Genomic DNA, 24,290 nt, shown 5'->3' with positions numbered 1-24,290 from the left:
ATTGGGCACCCAAAAAACACAGGGCAGCTTCTCACCTCTCTGCCCACCTCTCCTTAAGAGGTGTACTTCTCACTTAAATAAACCCTCACTTTTCTTTCTCAATTTCCATCTCATTTCTGAATTCCTTCTGCAACTAGACAAGAACCTAATCTTCGGGAACAAACCTGCATCCTCACAGACACTGAGTAGGGTTCTTAATCTGCTGAGCTACCACAGGAACTCCCAATCTGGCATTTCTGGCCTACTTGGCCCACAGAAGCTGAGAGAATATCTTTAGGTGGACAATTGCAATTCTTGCTGGAGAATGCCATCCAGGAGCTTAAACTGGAACTGGTGGAACACCAGTAGCTTTTCCTACGATGCCTGAGTTGATCCACCTGATCCCTAATGTCACCCCAAAACTGGGTTCACCTCTCATTGGGTTTTGAGCCAAAAGACACAGTCAAGCCAAAGAGCAGGAGTAGGAAGGATTTGTTTTACTTAACAGTAAGAAGAGTATCAGGGATAGTTCCCAAAACAATGTCTCTCAAACTGTAAAACTGGGGAAGTTTTAAGCTAAGGGTACATTCATACTCATGAAAGGGCTTGAGCAAAGAAGAATTCAGCATAGAACTGGGGCAAAGGTCCAGCTGATTAGAGTTACAAGGGTCAGCCAAGGCTGGCATCATCCTTTCTTAGGTTCTACTTGGCCTGGTGGTTGAGTACTTGATGGGCTGGTTGCAAAACAATTTAAGAATGTGCCTAAGGCTAACTTTTATCTTTAAAACAGAACCAGGATTCTTCACAACTGATATATTGTCTCTGATAAAGTTTTTATCTTCCCAGCCTGGTAATAGCTATTTCTTTCTTAATTCTTTTGTAGCTTTAAAGTTATTAACTACTGAGACAAATTCCTCTGCAAAGGCAAGCATTGTGGCCAGGCTTAGATCACAAAATGATGTAGGCCTAAAAAGTCTTCTTTTATGTAAAGAAACCTATGTTTGGTTCTTTTCCTCCACTAGTTGATCTTGTTGATCCAGCTGATCTGGCTGAATCAAGGGAGATCAACAATGCTGATCTCCCAGGGTGGCTTTGAGGATAAGATGAAATGAGCATTTGAGGACATCTGGTAAAGTCTGAAGAGCCATTTGAATATGTGTATATATCTGTATACACACACACACACACACACACACACACACACACACGTGTGTGTGTGTGTGTGCAATATTGTGATTTATAATAAGAAATGCATATTTAGTTTTTACCCTCAATAGAGCTTTTAAAATCCTTGGAATTTTGTGGTGAGAGCAATAAAGACATCTTCTGTTCTCTTAATGAGGTGATTTTTGGAAAACACCTAAGGATGGGAGCTGGTTGCTGGAAGAAATAACCATGTGATTAGAAGCTTGGACCTTTCAATCCCATCCCCTGACCTCCAGAGAGGGAGAGGAGCTAGGGATTGAGTTCAGTCACCCATGGTCAATGATTGAATCAATCATGCCTATGTCATGATGCAGTTTGGAGAGCGTTTGTGTTCTTGACCACACAAACTTGTGGGCAGAATGATGTGCTCCAAGAAGGCATGGAAGCTCAGAGCCCTTTCCTCAACTTCAACCCTATATATCTCTTCCATCTGGCAGTTCCTGAGTTATATCCTTTTGTCATAAACTGGTAACTGAGTAAGGAAAATGTTTCTCTGAGTTCTGTGAGCAGCTCTAGGAAATTCATCAAACCCAAGAAGAAGGTCCAAGAAACCTCTAATGTATAGCCAGTCAATCAGAAACTCAGGAGACAATCTGGGCTTGCAACTGGAGTCTGACATGGAGAGAGGGAAGTCTTGCGGAATCTGACACTAACCTTGTAGGGGTGTGGAAAAGGGAATAGGAAGCTTGACAAGAGCGAAGCCATATTGCTGCCACCGTCCATCTCAGTGAACTTAAGGTGACCCATATGAGGGCTCTGAAAAAAAAAGTCATCAGTACTCGAGAAACTCCAGGCCCCAGTTGTTCTTGAGATATTCAAAAATAGCTAGATTGTACTTGAGGTTAATCATTAAAGGAACGATATAAGACATTCAGTAGAGCTATACATCTTTTCTATATCCTGCATGTAACCAAAGGTTAATGTAGCATGTTAGACACCTAAGCAAGCACTATAAATGTATCTCCCCCTTTCTGTTTGGGGTCGATGATTGGGAAGTGATTCCCCGTGAACCCGCTGGCATAATTAAGCTGTTCTCCATCTTCCTTGCGTGTCCTCTGAGGTGACTTCTGGGAATTCTACAGCATCCTCAGGTAGATAATATCAGAATTGATTTGAATTATTGGATCCTCAACTGCTGTCAGGGAACTGGTGGTGTGTGTGGTGGGGGTAACTCATTCAGCAAAATCAGGCGTCAGAACAATAATTGGTAATCAGGGGTGGAATCAGAATCAGAATTCTGGTGTGTATGATAAAAGATTAGAAATCTGCCCCTGCATTGCTTCTAAACATATGCACCTAGATATTAATACTTATATTTAATGGCTAGCATACTGTCTCAATTTTTTATTGAGAAATCTGATCAATAAAGTTGCTTACGTTGTCAGGATATATATGTTTGCCATAGGACGTCATTAAACTTTTTTTTCATAAAGCCTGTCATCATTATTATGTGTCCTGATGGGCGGTCATGAAAAAAAAATTTTTTTTGCCTACCAGTGAATTTTATTCTGCTGCCTGAGAGAGGCTAGTTGAAGCCAGAAGAGTGGCATTGATAGGAATGGAGTAGGATAGTTCCAAAGGTAGTTGTAGAAGACCCAGTAAGGGACTAAGAGAGAGAAACCTAAGACATTTGGGGAGACCACTGTAAGCTAATAATAGCTCAAGAAAGCTATCAGAACATCAGAATGAAGCAGGCTTTCTTAACTACAAAACCATAAATAAAAGCACGAGATAGGCCTCAGGTCATTAAGTGAACAATAAAATGAGGCCTGCCTTCAAGTTCAGCAAGATAATGATTCTTGTGACCAAGGAAAGGAATTTAAGGGAAAGATGACATTCCAAAGGAGGACACCCTCAATATGCAGAACTCTGAGATTTTAGCATCTGCTACCGCACTTCTCCTGATTTGAATAAGCATCATGACCGTCCTAATTAACCTTCATGGGTCAAATACTCTCTTACCCAATACAAAGGAGGAGCTAGTGATGTAAGCCTCCTTCTACTTGGGGAAGGAGAAAGAAGGCAGTCTTTTCCCACTCCCCACTCTCCTTGGATTATAAGAATGTAGCCCACCTAATCCTTGGGGTAGAACCTCCTGACCTGCCCACATGTATTCCTCACAAGTGTTGACTGGAAAAAAAAAAAAAAGACCTGAAAGTTGAGTCAAGTTTTATTTGGGGTGAAATTATGACTTAAGCCCGGGAGACAGCAACTTGGGTTGTCCTGAGAAACAGCTCAGAGGAGGCGAGGCAGAGAAGCTAGGATACATGAGCTTTTGCAACAAAGGGAAGGTGGTAGGAAAAAAGATTTTCAGAGAATCAGATTTGCAGAAGAAGATTTATAGAAAACCAGTTTCTGTGGGAAGATGGAAAGGTCTGGGCTTACTGGAATCACTCCTTTGGTATGCACCTCAGCTATGGGCTACTCTTTGTTACTTTCCTGAGTTCCCTCAGGGCACACTCACTGGCCACCCTTGGGAATGGCTGTTCTCACAGATGACTGTTTTATCCACTAACTACAGAGCCCAGGAGGCAGTATTTCAGCTCAGCCTCAAAGAGCAAAGAGGGGGAGTTCCCAACGTGGCTCAGTGGTTAAAGAATCTGATTAGGAACCATGAGGTTGAGGGTTGGATCTCTGGCTTTGCTCAGTGGGCTCAGGAGCCGGCATTGCCATGAGCTGTGGTGTAGGCTGCAGACGTGGCTCGGACCCCACATTGCTATGGCTCTGGCGTAGGCTGGTGGCTACAGCTCCGATTTGACCCCCTAGCCTGGGACCCTCCATATGCCATGGGAGTGGCCCTAGAAAAGGCAAAAAGACAAAAAATAAAAATAAAAATAAAAAAAGAGCAAAGGGGGAATATCAAGTTATAAGTCATAAAGGTGAAGGGGGAGGTCCATGCAGCCAGGCACCCATTTTGCAGAAGTTTGCTGCTGATCTTGTGAAGGTTACTACTAGTCCCAGACATCAGCCATCATTGAAGGATTTTAGTGGTTTTTTAGCTATGAGGAGATGCAGGAATTAGGCTCATAAAATCTTCACCCAAAAATAGCTATCTGAAGAGTGGTTCACCAGTTTTCCCGGAGCACAGAGTGACTCACTCCTGGTCTCCACCCTGAGATTTTCTCAAGGGGTGCTGTGGGTCAGCAGCTACAGTGGCTCATGTTTTACTCCATGTAGAGGCTGATGGCAAGGGCCAAACTTCAGTTCACAAAAGCATCCTATCTTAATAAATCGATGTCTTGCCTATCACTTTGCCTCTCATGAATTCCTTCTGTGCTGAGACACAAAGAACCTGAGCCTTAGTAGGTCCAGACACAGCTGAGTGATTCTAATGAAAAAAAAAAAAGTGGGTTCAAGTCCCAACTTAGATTTAGGCTGGGTTTGTGGGAGTTCCCTTCATGGCTCAGCATTTAACAAACCCAATTAGCATCCATGAGGATGCAGGTTCGATCCCTGGCCTCCCTCACTGGGTTAAGGATCTGGCATTGCTGTGGCTCTGGTGTAGGCCAGTGGCTACAGCTCCAATTGGACCCCAAGCCTGGAACCTCCATATACCAGGGGTGCAGCCCTAAAAAGACAAAAAGACCAAAAAAAAAAAAAAGAATTTAGATGAGGAAGACTCAGCTATGAGGACTGAGCCTAGCAGAATAAATAAAATGAGATGGGGGAGGTAAGACCAAAGAAAGTCAAGAAAATAAAAGACATGGGTTATTAAAAGATATCGGGCAGGGTAATGGGGTCCCACTGTACAGCACAGGAAACTGTGTACTGTTTCTTGGGTTAGAACATGATGAAAGATAGTATTAAAAAAAAAGAAGAATATGGAGTTCCCGTCGTGGCGCAGTGGTTGACGAATCCGACTAGGAACCACGAAGTTGCGGGTTCGGTCCCTGCCCTTGCTCAGTGGGTTAACGATCCGGTGTTGCTGTGAGCTGTGGTGTAGGTTGCAGACCCGGCTCGGATCCCGCATTGCTGTGGCCCTGGCGTAGGCCAGTGGCTACAGCTCCGATTGGACCCCTAGCCTGGGAACCTCCATATGCCACAGGAGAGGCCCAAGAAATAGCAAAAAGACAAAAAAAAAAAAAAAGAAGAATGTGTTTGTATGTATGGCTGGGTCATTTTGTTGTACAGCAAAAAATTGAAGAAGCGTACATCAACTGTATTTTAATAAAACATTTTTTTAAAAAAAAAGAAAAACAGACAAGGAACAAAGCGACTTTCAGAGGGTCACTGGGTTGTCTAGTTATGGTGAGCAAGGGCTGAGAACACCCTGGGATGCAGTGACTCTGCAGTTCCTGGTATAAGAGAAGGGGCAGAGGTTGGCTTACAAAAGATGCACAGGGTACTGGGGGAGTGAGGAAGCTGGGGCTACCAGGTCCTAAGGCAACCTCCAGACGACTGCCTAAGAGAGAGGAAAGAAACCTAGGCGGAGCCAACTTGAGGCCATCACGGGGGGAGAAGCCCACATCCTGCACAAAGAGAATAGTTTGGGGCACAGGAGCAATCCTAGAATTCAAGCATCATAGCCCCTAGAGAGGGACTCCAGGAATGAGAGAAGCAGAGACCAAGGACATTTTCTGCTGCCCAGATGTCTTCAGCCTCCTAGAACTAGACTGAATTAAACTAAGTGGAAATAAACACCTGAGAAAAGTCTAGGAAGACAATTGTTATATCTTTAGGTGGAGGTGGGGAAGGTGTCCCCAAACTCAGAATGATCCTCAACCTCTCCCACACATCCTGGAGCGCCCCCTGTCTCACATGCATCTCTTCACAGAGTTAATAAGTGACCAACCAGGAAAAGGACTCAGGGTGCCAAGGTCAAGGGACCAAAGGTAACTGGGAGAAAGATGACAGAAGGGTTCCCATTGCAGCACAGGCTGCAACAAATCCTGGAGTATGAAGGGGCTTCACCGGGGGGCTGGATAGATTTTGGGATAGAATAATTTCAAAAGAAAACACCCACTGTGTGGTCTGAAAGAGATCATTTATTCATTTCTTTTTTTCATTGTCATTCTAAATACCTGATTTCTATAGTAAAGGACCATAAGAGAAGAGAGAATGGAACAGTTTTAATTAGTTTAAAAGTTATTTAAAATTACTTTACAAGATACTCTTGTTTTTTAACTTCCTGTATCCTAGTTGATCAAATACCTTCTGCAATTTCAATGCTTATCCTATGCATTTACAAATGATAGAAACTATTCACCTATGTTAGAGCAGATACCACAAAAGGATTCTTCTGGGTCCCTCCTCCCATTTAAATTCTTGTCCTATACATAGACGTACTGACACATCCTTAAGAGCATCTACACAGAAGATGAACCCGGCTTCTAAAAATGCATTTGTGCTTTACGGGATGTGTGAAATGTAGACTGTGCACACACATCCGTTCTTCTTTAAATCTTCTTAAGTCTGTTGTTTCAGCAAAGTGAAGACATCTCTTCTAGACAAAGCTTAAGGGCTCTCTCTTTCTCCTCTCTCTTTGCCAGGCTAACGCTGAAAGGCTGGCAGGGAAGGGGATCATTGAACTTGCCCAGGTCCCTGCCCTAAGCGTGGAGGATCCCTTTCAAACACTCGTCCATATAGGGCCAGAACCAGAATGGGCAAAGGGGCTCTGCCTCGGCTCCGAAGACGTCCATCTCTTGAAACCTGATCAAAGAGAGCAAAGGGTTAACTCCAAACCAGAGCTGGTTTCCAGCCCAGAGATCTTCTCTGACAACATCACTCTAAAGCAGCATGGAGGAGTTCCTGCTGTGGCTCAGTGGTTAACGAATCCGACTAGGAACCATGAGGTTGTGGGTTCGATCCCTGGCCTTGCTCAGTGGGTTGAGGATCCGGCGTTGCCGTGAGCTGTGGTGTAGGTCGCAGACGTGGCTCGGATCCCGCGTTGCTGTGGCTCTGGCGTAGGCCGGTGGCTACAGCTCCGATTCGACCCCTAGCCTGGGAACCTCCATATGCCGCGGGAGCAGCCCTAGGAAAGGCAAAAAGACAAAAAAATAAATAAATAAAAGCAGCATGGAATAGTCAAAAGTACACAAAATTTGGAGTCAGAGACCCCTGTTTCAGATCTACAGGTCGAATGTTAGAGAGACTTTGGGTGAACATGAAATCTACGGTACCGAGGGTTAAGATAATAGGTTAAAAAGAGTTCTTTTAGCTCACGAAACACTATACAAGGTATCAATTATTACTGTCATTATTACAACTTCACAGAATAATGCACCCATGAAATAAGTTGTAGATGCATTACTTAATGTAGTCAACTGGCACCTTCTCCAACATGCAAATAAACATTAGCTGCTCGTCATCATCAGCAATTAATTTTTTTTTTTTTTGGTCTTTTTAGGGCCACACCCTCGGCATATGGGATTTCCAAGGCTAGAGGTCAAATCAGAGCGGTAGCTGCAGGCCTGCACCACAGCCACAGCAACGTCAGATCTAAGCCAAATCTGCAGCTTACACCACAGCTCACGGCAATGCCAGATCCTTAACCCACTGAGCGAGGTCAGGGATGGAACCTGGGTCTTCATGGATACTCGTCAGATTCGTTTCCACTGAGCCACGACAGGAACTCCGCAATCAATATTTTTATCTTATTTTCTCCATAACCTTCTTGTTGCCTTGTATCTCATAATCATATTAAGGTAGAAAAATAAACTCCCAATTCTCCATCACAGTCTAAAGAGAGTCTAGAACCACTTGTCTTCCACATCATAGTTTCTTTCGAAGGTGTTGCTTGTAGAACGTGAACCACAATAGTGCAATCCCGTCTCGTTATTACTCAGATTGTCATGACCCTATCTGTTCATAGATACATATCCTTCTAAAACCTCCTACCTCATAATGAGTTTCAGGGGCAAGCTGACTCCCACTAAGGACGAGCTGTGGGAAAACATAACTCGTTCCAAATGTGCCACTGAGGGAGAATTCTTCAAACTTGGTAAAAGCTGACCCCACGGGCTCCCCACAAGTGCTCAGGTCCGTGGTTTGACACTTCAGTAACGTGCATATCTATGTAGGAAAAGAAAAGAGCAGGGGTTGGAAATCTTGGAAATCGTTTCTCAGCTAAAAACAAAATTTCAAGGAACAGAGGAATTGTTAGGCTACCTCCTAAGCAGTTTTATAAAAATTGCAACTCATAGTGTTGCTGAAATTCGGCCTCTGTCTGCTCGTGCTGAATTGAAACGCAGAGACAGAGGTTTGGGTAAAGGAGAAAAAAATAGCTTTATTGCTTTGCCAGGCAAAGGAGGCCACAGCAGGCTTATGTGCTGCAGACTGTGCCTCCCTGCCCCCAGTGGAAAGAATTGCAAGGAGCTTTATAGTAAAAAAAGGAGAAAAACAGGTTTTGAGATAGGTTTTCAGGGTGGGGTCAAACATGCAATCTTCTTTCTCTGGAGGAGTCTTAGTCATCAAAGCTGGAGTCAGGAGATCTCGGCATGATCATGGTGGTGGTCTTCTGGGTTATTGCCTAGAATAACAGTACTCGCAGAAAGGGCATCTCGATGAGACATTAGAACAAACTAGGAAAGTTCCTAAAAAACATCTTGAACCCACAGGCAATTGTGCTCAGGGTGCCTAATCTTTAGCTTACAGGAGATTGTGTTTAGAGTACAATTAAGTCAGGGCAAAGAATAAGGAAGGACTTTAAGCTGTTCAATTTTAAAATATTCATTTCTTTTTTTTTTGTCTTTTTGTCCTTTTTTAGGGCCGAACCCGCAACATATGGAAATTCCCAGGCTAGAGGTCGAATCAGAGCTGAAGCTGCCAGCCTATACCACAGCCACAGCAACATGGGATCTGAGCTGAATCTGCCACCTACACCACAGCTCATGGCAATGCAGGATCCTTAATCCACTGAGCAAGGCCAGGGATCAAACCCACATCCTCATGGATACTAGTTGGGTTCATAACCCACTGAGCCACAGTGAGAACTCCCCTAGCACAATTTTTAAATATAATGATGACCTAGAAGAAAAAACAGTTAAAAACAAACAAACAAACAAAAACAAACAAAAAAAGCATTCTAACATATTGGAGAGTTTCTACCTGTAAGTAATATTGGCCTTGTACTGTATGCAGTCCGTCAAAGGCCCCTACTGCGTACACCTCATCTGTTCGTTTCTCAGACATCTTGTAAGTTAAATGACAGCACAGGTCTTTCTGACAAACTGTATAATTTCCTGTGTTTCTCTTAAGCTCTGTGAAAGTAAACTCATCAAAATAAATCATCCCTGGAAAATTCAGATGTTCGGACTCGAATGGCTTGACACCTCTGGCATAAGCACTCCAGTCAATAGCTGCAGGGTAGGTGGGTTCTCTTCGAGGTCGGGACTTCAATTCTGAGAGCATCAGCTGGCCACTCTCTGTTTCCATGTCATAGTGATACACCTTGACGGCCTCTGGTGCATAGATTCCACTCCCTACGGGTGACACAAAGAAACACCAATACTGGTTTCAAATTTGGCATGATGACAAACTAATAGAATCACTTCCATAAGAAATGAAATATAGGAGTTCCTATTGTGGCTCAATGGTTAAGAACCCAACTAGTAACCATCAGGATACAGGTTCAATCCCTGGCCTTGCTCAATGGGTTAAGGATCCAGTGTTGCCGAAAGATGCGGTGTAGGTTGCAGATGTGGCTTGGATCTGGTGTTGCTGTGGCTGCGGCATAGGCTGGCAGCTGCAGCTCCAATTTGACTCCTACCTGGGAACTTCCGTATGCTGCAAGTGCAGCTGAAGAAAGCAAGCAAGAAAGAAAAAAAGGAAAGAAGGAAGGAAGAAATGAAATGAAATATCCTTATGAAAGCATAAGGAAAAGGAAAAAAGGGGGGGAGTTCCCCGGTGGCACAGTAGGTTAAGGATCCAGCATTGTCATTGCTGTGGCGTGAGTTCAGTCCCTGGCCTGGGAACTTCTGCATGTGGCAAAAAAAAAAAAAAAAAAAAAGATACAGCTGTTACCTTGGCCTAAATTCTAATTTGACTCTGCATCCTCCGTAAATGACTACTTACACTAAAACTATCATTTGACTTGGATAACTTATTTTTTTTCACTTAAGCTCCCCTTCCTTTAGCCAACTTAACAACAAACTAACAAATTTCCCAAAAATAAAAGAATAATTTTAACACTCCACTGACCTATCTAATGTGCTTGTGTCTGAGATTCTTTATTTGAATCAACAAACAGCAAAGCAGTCTAGGGGAGCCTGTTTTACCTTGAACAGGGATAAGCTCTAAAAATCTGATTAAGTCTAAAGGGATTTTATCACCTCAACAGCAAGATTTCTTTCAACATTACTAATGCATGCTGGCTGCAACATCATTTAGATCTGGCTTTGCTTTCTTCACATGACCTAACTTCTTTCTAACTCCAGTTTCCCCTCATATGAAGTTGAGAGTCTCGTGTTTGCTTCATTTTCACTCACACTATTACTAATTTTGTGACATTAGAGTTAATAAAAGAATAATTAGAGGAATTCCTGCTGTGGCACAATGGGATTGGCAGCATCTTGGGGACGCTGGGACACAGGTTCCATCCCCAGTCTGGCCCAGGGGGTTAAGGATCCCAGTGTTGCCACAGCCAAGGCTTAGGTCACAACTGTGGCTTGGATCTGATCCCGGCCTGGCAGCTCCGTATGCCACATCCCCCCTACTCCCAACCAAAGGAATCATTAGAGCAAAGTGTGGCTTGAAAACGAATGAAGCCTTCCCAAGACTGTGGCCGCCCCTTGTGAGGTACCTGTCATGTGCATGCCAGTGTGGTGGGTATTTGCAGCAAGCAGGTTGACTCTCATGGCTCGGGCCCACGCCGAGTGGAAGGGGACAGCCGAGAGGAGGGGCAGCGTGTTGTACCAGGCTGCAGGGTAGAGAAGGCTGTCAACGTGAAATTCTTCCACCAGCACCACAGCCGGGTCACGAGAAAAAATGTCAAAGCAAGTGAAAATGCCAAACTTCCCAAAAGGAGTGTCAAAAGTCACAAATTCTGAATCCTTGGGGAAATCAAATTGAATTTCAGGTGCAAAAAGATTGTACTGTTAACAAAAAGCAAAGAAGAGGAAAATTAGTAAGAAAAGTACCAAATAGAGGTGATCAATATGCATAAAATTTTTTCTCCAGTGCATGTATTAAAAACTGTTACACATAGGGGAGTTCCAGTCGTGGCGCAGTCAAAATGAATCCGACTAGGAACCATGAGGTTGTGGGTTCCATCTCTGGCCTTGGCTCAGTGGGTTAAGGATCTGGCTTGCCACGAGCTGGGGTGTAGGTCACAGATTGGGCTTAGATCTGGCATGGCTGTGGCTGTGGCGTAGGCAGCATCTGCAGCTCCGATTTGACCCCTTGCCTGGGAAATTCCATATGCCGTGGGCGTGGCCATAAAAAAAATAAAAAGCAAAAAATATAAAAATAAAATACAAAGTCCTAATGGAATGAATGAGTAAAGTTTTAACAAATTGGGTGAAAAACTAACTCTGATATTAAACCAAGTGATAAGAAGGAGCTTTTCTCCTTCTTTCTGCTAGAATATTAAAATCCTTGTGAGACGATTAGCACATTTGTTTGAATATTCTACCACATTCTATTTTATGCAAATTCAGAGCCCTGATATGAAACCAAAGTAAATTAAATACCTATTATTGACTCAATGTAATAATTAAGAAATGCACTGATAGCCATTCCCTCACCAACATTCAACAGACAAGATACAAGGACATCATAAATAAGAAGTCAATCAAGCTTAGCTAAGGTACTAGTGATTCTCACCTTATGATAGCGGGCCACCAGCCTGCCCTCAGAATCAAACACCACGTCAGTGTTGAATTGGTAACGGCCGTCAGGGGGACACTGAGGGTCACTGGCATTGCATGGTTTCTTGTCCCCAATATTTGCCACAACATAGATAGAGTTGTGCTTGGCCAGGCAGCTGAGCCTTTCTTGCACTGGGGTGTAGCCAAACCTAATTCAACAGATATGGCCTTAAACTTACCATGTAATTGTTGAACTTCCAAAGTGATACAAGTTTATTTACTTGTTACCTATAACACAACAGCTCTATGCTAAGAATCAGGAGAAAACATTTAAAAACTCACATGTACTACCATCTTCATCTTTATGAAAGCTGGTTACTTTTTTTTTTTTTTTTTTAAGGGCAGCAGGCACAGCATATGGAAGTTCCCAGGCTAGGGGTTGAATCAGAGCTGCAACTGCCTGCCTATACCACAGCTCACAGCAATGCCAGATCCTTAACCCACTGAGTGAGGCCAGGGATCAAACCCACATCCTCATGAATACTAGTTGGGTTCGTAACCTGCTGAGCCACAACGGGAACTCCAAAAGCTGGTTACTTTAATGTGCCAGACTTGAGATGGCAGTATAAGACTGAAGTACAGGAAAAATGGAGGAGGAAGAGGAGAAAGAAGAGAAGCAACACTTCCTCATATGCAGTTCTCCCAGGAGGGTAAGTGAAGAGCTTAAAATTTAACAGACTCTCTAGCAGGGAGAACCTTTTCCATAGTCCAAGCCACAGTTCTACTAGGAGGCAGTAAATAGTCGGTCCCAGACTGGGGAGTTCCTGTCGTGGCTCAGGGGAAATGAATCTGACTAGTATCCGTGAGGATGCAGGTTCGATCCCTAGCCTCGCTCAGTGGGTTAAGGATGCAGCATTGCCATGAGCTGTGGTGTAGGTCCCAGATGCAGCTTGGATCTGGTGTTGCTGTGGCCATGGTGTAGGCCAACAGGTGTAGCTCCAATTCAACCCCTAGCCTGGGAAACTTCATATGCCACGGGTGCAGCCCTTAAAAAAAAAAAAAAAAAAAAAAAAGGATGGTCCCAGGCAGGTCATCTTCTACAGAGAACAAATGCAGCATTATTACTAGGAAATATTTTTAAAGAGGAAAGAAAAGGAAGAAAGCATTTCACTGTGCTGACTCAGTGTTCTCATCTGTCAGTACAACATAATAGCTTCCCTTCTACCTTAGACGACCCTCGTGTGAGACCCCATGATAAATACAGACTATGAAATTACTTTTCAGAAGTTCCCATTGTGGCTCAGAGGAAACGAATCTGTCTAGCACCCATGAGGATGCAGGTTCGATCCCTGGCCTCACTCAGTGGGTTAAGGATCTAGCGTTGCTGTGGCTGTGATGTAGGCTGGCAGCTACAGCTCTGATTAGACCCCTAACCTGGGAACCTCCATATGCCTCAGGTGCAGCTCTATAAAGACAGAAGAAAAAAAAAAGAAGAAGAAAGAAAGAAATTACTTTGAAAAGTAATGCCCAAACCATCCAGATTGGGGATATTTATCTTAGAAATAGGAAGAGGTTGAGGTGAGGGAAGAAGCAAGATCATGGCTGGCCTCAAATACTTGAAAGAATCTAATTAGAGGAAGAAAAGTCAAGTATCTGAACACAATATAGAGGCGGTACGAATACCAAAGGAAGTCATAGAGAGATTTCAGTCGGAAAGCAAGATTAAAATTTCTAGCATCCAGAACACACTAAGAAATGGATTCACTAGTCACTGAAATTTTCAAGTATAGTGTGGGGCTTCCAGTCACTCAGAGTCTGCTCTGTTAGCACGATTCAATGGAAATGGCTGTGTTTGAATTCCAGCCAGGCTAATTATCAATTATGAGCCCCACTGAGCAAGGCCAAGGATCAAACCTGCATCCTCACGGGTGCTAGCCAGATTCGTTTCCGCTCAGCCACAATGGGAACTCCCCCCTTGCCCCTCATATTTCAAATGAGAATAATTCCACCTGCTACATACATTTAATGACATAATGTGCACAGGATACAGCCCAGGACACTAATGACTTGATTCCTTCTAGAGACCATTCAGGTTCGTCATGGTCTGTCAGTCACTCTGCAATTGATGTCAAGCTAATCTTTTAACCTGGAGCACAGATGTATGCTATTGTTTCAGACTATTTGTTTTATTTTGCCTTCGGGAAAAACAAGGGAATATTGTCAACATTCACATTCATTAGAGCCTTTCATAAAACTATTATACATTTTATTTTGTTTTCCTCTTTTTGGCTGAATAATTAGTGGTATTTTAATATTTCTTATTTGTTCCTTGTGGGGAAAACCCAAGGAAGCATGAGATGTGTCATTATTCTACTCACAGTGTTTAAATACTGGAATGTTTTTTGTTGTTGTTGTTGTTTTTGTTTGTTTGTTTTTTGTCTTTTCTAGGGCTGCACCTGCAGCATATGGAGGTTCCCAGGCTAGGGGTCTAATCAGAGCTGTAGCCGCCAGCCTACGCCAGAGACACAGCAACCCTAGATCCGAGCCACGTCTGCAACGTACGCCACAGCTCACAGCAACTGCCAGATCCTTAACCCACCAAGCGAGGCCAGGGATCGAAACTGCAACCTCCTGGTTCCTAGTTGGATGTGTTTCTGCTGCAGCCATGGTAGGAACTCCAATACTGGAAATGTTTTTAAAGAGGAAAGAAAGAGAGCCATGTGAACTTTTAGGATCCTTTTAGGGATAAATGTTACCAGGGAACAAACAGTGGCTTTCTTAACGAATATTACCTTTATATTAAATATTGGATTTCTCCTTTCCACAACACAGAGCTGAAAGCTTGCCATTTGAGTAAATGTCTGCAAGTCTCCATAATATTAAAGTTTCATTAGTCACCTACCTTTCCTACTGAAATTTTTTTTTTTTTGTCTTTTCTAGGGCTGCACCTGCGGCATTTGGAGGTTCCCAGGCTAGGGGTCCAATCAGAGCTGTAGCTGCCAGCCTACACCAGAGCCACAGCAATGTGGGATCCGAGCTGAATCTGCAATCTACACCACAGCTCACGGCAACGCCGGATCCTTAACCCACTGATCGAGGCCAGGGATCGAACCTGCAACCTCATGGTTCCTAGTTGTGGATTCGTTAACCACTAAACCACAATAGGAACTCCTGAAAATAATTTTTTGAAGACTAATTATCAGGCTTCAGGACATCTTTCCCCCAGGAAAGTCAGTTTTATCAACCTAGGCAAATTGAGTGTGTTTTAGTTTATGCCTCTTGAGTTACTGTAAATCACGAGTCCTTCCTGCTCAGGGAAGAGCCCCATGATCAAGTAGACATTGCATCATTGTTACATGATTACTATAAACACAGATCGCAACATTCAGAGAATACTTTTCCAAAATTGAAAAATCCCTGCTTATGTTGGACTTGACCTTTCCAATCAATTTCAAACATGTCAAAATTATTAAAGTTTCTCTTCTTGTGGGCTAAGATAATAGTTCTGAACAAAAGCATGTAGGTTTAAAATTAGCAAATTAAATTACTTCTTAATGCATTGATTTTGCCATTTAAAAGGATTATAGGAGTTCCCACTGTGGCTCAGAGGGCTAAGAAACTGACTAGTATCCATGAGGATGTGGGTTTGATCACTGGCCTCGTTCAGTGGGTTAGAGGATCTGGCGTTGTGAGCTGCAGTGTAGGTCACAGGGTTGCTGTGGCTGTGGTGTAGGCTGGCAGCTGCAGCTCCATTTTAACGCTTAGCCTAGGAACTTCCATAAGCTGCGGGTACGGCCCTATAAAGAAAAAGAAAAAAAAAATGCATTGCATATAACCTATTTTTAAAGTAAATTCACCTAAAATAATTTATTTTCAAAAATCTTTCTTCTATTTTATACAGATATTCTTTAAGAACGTTATGCTTAAGTTATAGCTACCAACAATTGCTAAAATTTCTTTGTGGACAAGAAAACAAAATTTCAGATCTAGCTCCTTCTGTTAAAAAAAATGTAATGGTGACAGCTAACACTGGCGAGAGCGCCACAGTGTACAGTACAGATTCTAGAGGTCTTACTTCACTGGACACTCATTCCTACACTGTAAAGGGATGTAGGAGCGGAAATTTTATTATCCCTGTTTTACAAATAAAGAAATAGAGATCTCAGAGTTCCCCAGTGGCTCATCAGGTTAAGGATCTGGCATTGTCACTGCTGTGGCTTAGGTCACGGCTGTAGCATGGGTTTGATCCCTGGCCCAGGAACTTCCACATGCCATGGGTGCAGCCAAAAAAAAAAAAGAAAGAAAGAAAAAGAAAAAAAAGAAATAGAGAAGTCAAACTGTTTTGGTTGTCTGCCCCCCATCACTCAGCCAGGAATGGTAGAATGAGATCTCAAGAGTTCCTTTTTTAAGTGCTATGCAATTTCCACTCACCATACTGATTATATTCCATGCCAATATAAAAGCCCCCTTTTAAAATTATTATTACTATTTTGCTTTTTAGGACTACACCTGTGGCATATGGAAGTTCCCAGGCTAGGGGTCGAATTGGAGCTATAACTACCGGCCTACACCACGGCCACAGTCACTCAGGTACCGTGCTATGTCTGTGAGTTACACCACAGCTCACAGCAACACCAGATACCCAACCTACTGAGTGGGACCATGGCTACTAGTAGGATTTGTTTCCACTGCACCACAACAGGAAATCCCTTGAAGCCCCTTTGAAACATAAACCTACTCCTCCTTTTACCATTTCTACAAAGGAGGCAGGTGTTCATGGATGAACCACACACTCATATTTGGGAATCTAAGTCCTAGATATCACAACTTTCTCACTTTGTTGAAATCCAGTTAAGCACATCTATTGTAGAAACTGTGTCCACATACTGTTCATTAGAGATAAGTACAATAAATAATCAACCAGACATCATCATCTCAAGTCCTTGACCAAACAGAAGACATGCCAGATGGTATATACTATGAAGAATGACAAGGGTGAGTCCAATGCCACAGGCTGATAATTGGTCAGCAAGAATACTAGTCAAGCTTCCTGAATTTGCAATAAATTAGTATTCTACAATACTGCAAGCTTAAACAACAAACAAACAAAAAACCCCACGGTTGATGACATTACCTCTGGGGATATTTACATGGAATCCAGTTCACTCCAGGGTCTGGGATATCCTCCAGATAGGGATAAATGGTCTCCCTGGTGAAGACCCAGCCATAAATTCCATCTTCTGGGGTCACAATGATATGTGCACCCTGCTCAAAACAAGTAGGAGCAGAAGAGTTTCTCCTAAGTTCCAAACACTCCCATTCTTACCATGTTTCAAATTGCCTTTCCAATATCCCAGCCATACCTGTCTGGCTGCCAGTTTAACTGCTGTCTCCAAAACATCTATGTTCTTGTGCATCAGGAACAAAGCTTCTTTTTCCAGCACAGGTGTTTCCGTTCTGTTTGGTAATGTGACAGCATGCTCATACACTGCAGCAATGAAAGTGTCCAGTGCACCAACACCCAGGACCAAGAGGGCCAGAATGGCTGTATATTTTGGGACACGTGATACAATCATAGCTGAAATTCTGTGCGCTTTGATAAACAAACTCAGAGTCTTCTGTTTTGTATCCCTGGAAAAACTTTTATAATAAAGACCTGCCTGCCTGCTACCAGCTATTTATACTTTCTCAGGAATATATTACACAACCCAGGGTTGGGAGAGGGTGTTGCGCAAAAAGTACATAATTGGATTGACTCTAGTCTCAGTGTTGTTGTATCATTTAGAGGTTCACCCAACTCTAAGTGGAATTAACATGCCAAGAAGAGGAGTCCACCGCTTTCCAAAACACACTGGATATTGAACTCTTCTCTTTTAATAAAATATATTTTCCTGGGTAGTTCAATATTTCCATTTAAAAGACCAATATTGGATCACTGTATTAGGACCTATTACAACAACAATTTGTGCAAATAAACTTATTTTGCTGTGACAGACACAGAACAGAGGGTAAGGCAAACCTGGTTTAACAGAGTTCACAAAATGGGAGGAAAGAACAGTTACACAAATGCTAATGACTGAACTCACTGTTCATGACTAGTGGCTCTATTATAAGGAGCGTGTTGCCATTATAAGGAGCGATCAGCAGAAACCACCGTTGCCAGTTTCTCTTGGAAAGACTATGGCATAGTCTGAAATATTGTAACTTTACCTGACACTGTGTAAAACATAGGTAGATGATGACATGGTCAATGATGACAGGTGTCTACCAGGCTGAGTCTCTGGTCCTCTGTGGAATCCAGCTATTCCTATGGGGTTTTTATGCAGAAAATCAAGGAGCTAGGCTTTAGAGTCATGCAATTTCTTCATCTTTATAGAATCTGCTTATTTTTCCAGTTAAGCCTTCTTCCTTAGATACTTATAATAGTACATCACTCAACATCAAGTTTTTTTCATTATCTGAATATGCCTTCTTTCTCCTAGGCCTCCTGGTGAGTTTCCATATGTCCTTATGCCCTGAAATGATATCCATCAGATATGAATTCACTTCTGGAGTTTCTGTGGTGGCTCAGCAGTTAATGAACCCACCTAGTATCCATGAGGACACAGGTTTGATCCCTGACCTTGCTCAGTGGGTTAAGGATCTGGCATCGCTGTGAGCTGTGGTGTAGGTTGCACACACAGCTTAGATCCGGCCTTGCTGTGGCTGTAGCATAGGCCCGCAGCTACAGCTCCAATTCGACTCCTAAACTGGGAACCTCCATATGCCATGGGTACAGCCCTAAAAAGACAACAAAAAAAAACAAACACACACACACACAAATCAAAAAACAACCAAATTCATTTCAGGAAAAAAAACCAAAAACAAAAAACCCTGAGGACAAGATGAGAACATACGACAGAGGAATTGCTTTGTTATAAATAAGGGACTTATTTTCAAATGTCAATGTGAAATTCTACCCGTTGTCTTGGTTGACTTGACTTTCTGAATAGAATCAAAAAGAAACAAGGGAGTTTCCCTTCATTCTCCCTGATTTCAGGAAGTATATCAACTTTTTATTATGTTGAAATCAGAAAGAACATACATTAACTATTTCATTACCAAGTGTGGTTAGTAATGCTTTTGCCTCTTATGTGTGTATCACGAATAGGGATTGTGGACACAAATTATTCAAACAAGGTTTTCTTTTTTTTTTGTCTTTTTGCCATTTTTTGGGCTGCTCCCGCAGCATATGGAGGTTCCCAGGCTAGGGGTCAAATAGGAGATGTAGCTGCCAGCCTACGCCAGAGCCACAGCAACGCGGGATCCGAGCCGCATCTGCGACCTACACCACAGCTCACGGCAATGCCGGATCCTTAACCCACTGAGCAAGGGCAGGGATCGAACCTGCAACCTCATGGTTCCTAGTCGGATTCGTTAACCACTGCACCACGACAGGAGCTCCTCAAACAAGGTTTTAAATTAAACATTCAAGTACATAATTTGAATTACAGTCTGAAATTATTGTGGGATTAGGAAATTTAGATTCTAAAGTTTTGTATTATAATAAACATAATTCTGCTTTTCAATACATAAGGCAGAATTCTTTTGTCTTTTTGTTGTTGTTGTTGTTGTTGCTATTTCTTGGGCCGCTCCCGCGGCATATGGAGGTTCCCAGGCTAGGGGTTGAATCGGAGCTGTAGCCACCGGCCTACGCCAGAGCCACAGCAGCGCGGGATCTGAGCCGCGTCTGCAACCTACACCACAGCTCAGGGCAACGCCGGATCGTCAACCCGCTGAGCAAGAGCAGGGACCGAACCCGCAACCTCATGGTTCCTAGTCGGATTCGTTAACCACTGCGCCACGACGGGAACTCCCCCATAAGGCAGAATTTTTAAGGGGGAGAGAGCCCCTAGAATAAAATCTCTAAGAATGTATCAGCCCTCCCCAGGTCTTTATTTCCAATATCCATTATAAAGCCTGCTCTCCATTCCCATTTTTAGAGTCCTGACTCTGTAACAAATAATTACTCTTAAGGGCTCTCCATCAGCCTCTCTGATTTCATTCCTACCAATCTAACCTTCAATCAGTATTATAAACCATGGGTTCCATCCCTGGCCTCACTCAGTGGGTTAAGAATCTGGCCTTACTGTGGTTGTGGCGTAGGCTGGCAGCCGCAGCTCTGATTTTAAACCCCTAGCCTGGAAACTTCCATAAGCTATAGATGCAGCCCTAAAAAGAAAAGAAAAAAAAATACTGGAAACTGTTAAATTCTCTTAACCTTCGCTCTTATTAACTGAAGTGGTTCCCATGTATATATCAAACCAAAGGAGATAATCAGAGCCTTCTCCCACTTGCTCTCGTTTTATCCTCCTGCTCTTAGCTAAGACCACCCTCCTTACTATATTTCAATACACTTGCTACTGCTCTGATCCTTGGTTGATTCCTCACTAAATCCTGCCCCTCCAACCCAAGTTTCTCATCTCTCCAGGGCTTGTTGCTGTTCACTTCTCTGAATTCTGAAGGCAGTTAAGGTGAGAAGTCACATTGTCCATTAGTGCTGTACAGTGATAATGAATAAAGCAAAAATTTGTTCTGAGAATTTCACAGCAGCAGTTTTGACCATGCTCACCATATTCATTGGTAGGAAAAAAAGAGAAATAAACATATTTTTATCCATTGTATCAGTCAAATTACCACCACGAAAACAGAATCCACACGAGTTATTTAAAGATAATTTAATACAGGAGTTCCCATTGTGACTCAGTGGTTAACGAATCCGACTAGGAACCATGAGGTTGTGGGTTCGATCCCTGGCCTTGCTCAGCGGGTTAAGGATCCAGCGTTGCCGTGAGCTGTGGTGTAGGTCACAGAAGCGGCTCAGATCCCATGTTGCTGTGGCTCTGGTGTAGGCTGGTGGCTACAGCTCCGATTGGACCCCTAGCCTGGAAACCTCCCTATGCCATGGGTGTGGCCCTAGAAAAGGCAAAAAGACCAAAAAATAATAATAATAACAATAATAATTAATACAGAGATTTTTTTTTTTTCTTTTTATGGCTGTACCTGTGACATATGGAAGTTCCCATGCTAGGGATCAAATTGGAGCTGCAGCTGCCAGCCTATACCACAGCCATGGCGACACTGGATCCATCTGCAACATATGCCACAGCTTGCAGTGACATGGGATCCTTAACCCACTGAGCAAGGCCAGGAATTGAACCTGCATCCTCATGAATGCTAATCAGGTTCTTAACTTGCTGAGCCACAGCAAGAACTCCAACTTAGAGATTTTGTTAAACAGGTATCTGAGGAATGAAGGACAAAAATGGAACACTGGAGTAACACAGACTGAGCCCTGAAATTTTGGTAAGTTTGATGATGTAGCAAAGAAAACGTGGAAGCATTCCACAGTGGTGCAGTGGAGGCCCCAAGCATGTGGTCAGGGCCTCTTATCCAGCTATTAGCAAAAAAGAAGCGGGCCCCTTGTCTGGCTTCCTCTAATCTATGGTATTCCTCACTCCACAAGGACTGCTGAAACCATAAACTCTGGATGCAGCTCTGTGAAAACATGGACCGCTTATGTCCTTGATCTTGACCCTATGCTCTGCAGAAAGTGGCTACCACTCCTAGGATTCTTGAGCAAAGGGAAGAAAAGAGGGGCAGGAGCCAGAAGACTTCCAAGGAGCCCCTGCGGCACAGAGGCTCAGAACTCTGGGGAGGGGGTGCTCTCCACATGGTGCTGATTCACCAGATCCTTAGAAGAGAGCCCCACAGAGCTGAGACTCCTGTCTTGAGGAGATACTAGTTGGTCCTGGTATTACTGAAGGAAGGTAATGACACCGGTTCTGAGAGTATGAAGAAAACTGAGAACTCCAAACAACTGCTACTGGAATCAGCTACGGCTGTCAGGCACAATACTGTTGATGGAACCTGGCCGACAGGTGAGCAAACAGGAAGTGCCTCCACTCCTCGTCCAACCTTCTGAGGCCCTCTACCGCTTTCTATGGGCAGAATGTAATAGGGAGCCGTGGCAAAGGAGAAATGTGTTTGCCTACTCCAGGCCTCACCATCACAAAGAAAAATACAAAAACGTGTGCTCGGAACTGAGAGACAATAGCTGAAAAACTGGTACATTGATGCGAGTGTACAACACACAGTGAAAATGCATGAAATAGAGTGGTGGTTATTTGTGTAGGTTGGGCTTACAATTTCTGGGGTTTTTTTTTTCTTTTTTCTTTTTTTTTTTTTTTTTTTTTTTTTGTGTGTGTTTTTAGGGCCGCACCCAGGGAATATGGAGATTCCCAGGCTAAGGGTCAAATTGGAGCTGTAGCCACTGGCCTACACCACAGCCACAGCAATGCCAGATCTTAGCTGTGTCTGCAACTTACACCACAGCTCACGGCAACGCCAGATCCTTAACCCACTGAGCGAGGCCAGGGATCAAACCCGCAATCTCATGGTTCCTAGTTGGATTTGTTTCTGCTGTGCCACAATGGGAACTCCTAGGCTCACAATTTTTTGTATAAAGTAAGAAATATGTAGAATTATATGTATAATTTGATGCCATATATACAAAGTTTTAAAGGATGCAAGATATACCAAGATATTTAAGTGCATATGTGATAAACTATCAAGAAGTCATGAGAATGATCTAGAAAGAAATCTTAGGGTAATGACTTTCTGTAATAAAAGCAAATAGGGAAGGGACAAGAATGCCAGTGGAAGGGAATAAAAAAATGTGTCCACTCTATTCACAACATCTTACTCCATAAACTGGGCAGAGGGTCTATATTATTTCATTGAATTTCATGTACTAGCACTTGATCTTTCCTAATATGTTTGGATTCCTTTCAAATCAGAGAGATGTTTAATGGATGAATAGATTCCTAGCCATGAAGCATGAGTTGGGACTCAATAGGAAGGCACACATCTGCCCTTCAGATACACACTTCCTACTTCTGTTTTCATGTAGTCAAGAGCATGTTTATACTAGATAGCTCCCAGCAGGAGTAAATTTTAAGCAATTGCTTTTACATTATGTTCAAATGACAGTGCTCTCACTAATGCACTGATGTGTTCTATACGTTGCTGAGAAACAAATTTGAATACATATATGATCATGTTGGAGGTGTGGTCTGGTCAATGAAAGATTGACATCTCATATGGTGGAATCCACAGAACTATCCTGTCCCAGATACAAACAGACACCCGTTCTGGGCACCCATTCTCCCTTTCTCAGTAGATTTTTCTTCCTTTTCATTCAGCACCTTTGTTTCAGGCACTGCACTATACATTATAAATACATTGAGGGAAGTAAGCATGACTTCAGTCCCTGAGAAGCTCATTTCGGTGGTAAATGTATCAAATGGGATGATTTTTATAATACAAAGTGTACAATGCTCCACAGGAGCACAAAGGTCATTGTTTTCCATTTGTCAGTGGGTAATACTGTGTTTGGCATAAGTGCCAGGTTATCGAGTGAGTTGGACTTAGATCAAATAATTAGTTAATAAATAGGTCTCTGCTCATGAATTGCATCAACTTTGGGGAACTTACCTTGCTCTCTGAACTTTAGGGTCCTCAGCTGTAGAATGAGGTTACTAGTACTTATCAGTGCCATGTGCTTTGTAAGAATTTATAAAGGATGTAAAGTCTTGCAGAAATCATTTACTTCAGGTCTGACGTTCTTTGCTTTAAAAAATACTGATTCTTATATTTGTAATTAAGACTCAGGTTTTTTGTTTTTGTTTTTTTTTTTGCTTTTTAGGGCCTCACCCACAGCATATGGATGTTCCCAGGCTAGGAGTCCAATCGGAGCTACAGCTGCAGGCCTACACCACAGCTCATGGCAATGCTAGATCCTTAACCTGCTGAGCAAGGCCAGGGATCAAACCCACAACCTCATGGTTCCTAGTCGGATCTGTTTCTGCTGCACCACGAGGGGAACTCCAGTTCTTGGATTTCTTTCATTCTGGCTTTTTAATTCTAGCAAATGGAACTTTAGCTATAATCTTGAAGTTGCTACAGTGGACCTTCCAATTATAGATGAGAGAAGGTCAGGCTAAATGCAGTGTGTGGGTGAGGAAAATCAAACAAAAAAGCCACCTGAAGAGTATTTTATATAAGACCTGATGCCAAAAACATTACATCCTGTCTATAATTGATAACTATCTGAGTGTCATTATAAAGTTGTCTATGGTAGTTCCCGTCGTGGCTCTGTGGTAATGAACTACTAGTATCCATGAGGACACAGGTTCAATCCCTGGCCTCGCTCAGTGGGTTAAGGAACTGGCATTGCCATGAGTTGTGGTGTAGGTTGCAAACATGACTCGGATCTGGCTTTGCTGTGGCTGTGGTGTAGGTTGGCAGCTACAGCTCTGA

General features: G+C 43.0%; 1 protein-coding gene across 1 annotated transcript; it reads right to left on the bottom strand.

Moving 5' to 3' along the window:
- Positions 1–6,153: 6,153 nt before the first annotated feature.
- LOC125120995 (vascular non-inflammatory molecule 3-like) lies at positions 6,154–17,573 on the bottom strand. The gene is made up of 7 exons (XM_047769328.1): positions 17,294–17,573; positions 17,065–17,195; positions 11,947–12,139; positions 10,925–11,216; positions 9,232–9,605; positions 8,023–8,196; positions 6,154–6,834 (listed from the first exon to the last, which is right to left on the bottom strand). Exons 1-7 carry the CDS (start codon positions 17,504–17,506, stop codon positions 6,706–6,708), a joined length of 1,506 nt encoding a protein of 501 aa, XP_047625284.1. The 5' UTR covers positions 17,507–17,573; the 3' UTR covers positions 6,154–6,705.
- Between the last annotated feature and the right edge of the window lie 6,717 nt (positions 17,574–24,290).

Source organism: Phacochoerus africanus, chromosome 2 (assembly GCF_016906955.1).
Source record: "Phacochoerus africanus isolate WHEZ1 chromosome 2, ROS_Pafr_v1, whole genome shotgun sequence".
In the NCBI taxonomy this organism is placed as follows: Eukaryota; Metazoa; Chordata; class Mammalia; order Artiodactyla; family Suidae; genus Phacochoerus; species Phacochoerus africanus.
The sequence above is the reverse complement of the archived record's forward strand: the minus strand, read 5'-3'. Positions and strand labels throughout refer to the sequence as shown.

Bases quoted from the DNA above. Each gene is read 5' to 3' on its own strand.
- LOC125120995 (XM_047769328.1), bottom strand. From the start codon at position 17,506: ATGATTGTATCACGTGTCCCAAAATATACAGCCATTCTGGCCCTCTTG. The intron at 9,606-10,924 runs GTACCTCACAAG...TGTCACCCGTAG, and splicing joins CACTGGCATGCACATGACAG to GGAGTGGAATCTATGCACCA. The intron at 8,197-9,231 runs GTAGAAACTCTC...TTTCCTACATAG, and splicing joins AAGGCCAATATTACTTACAG to ATATGCACGTTACTGAAGTG.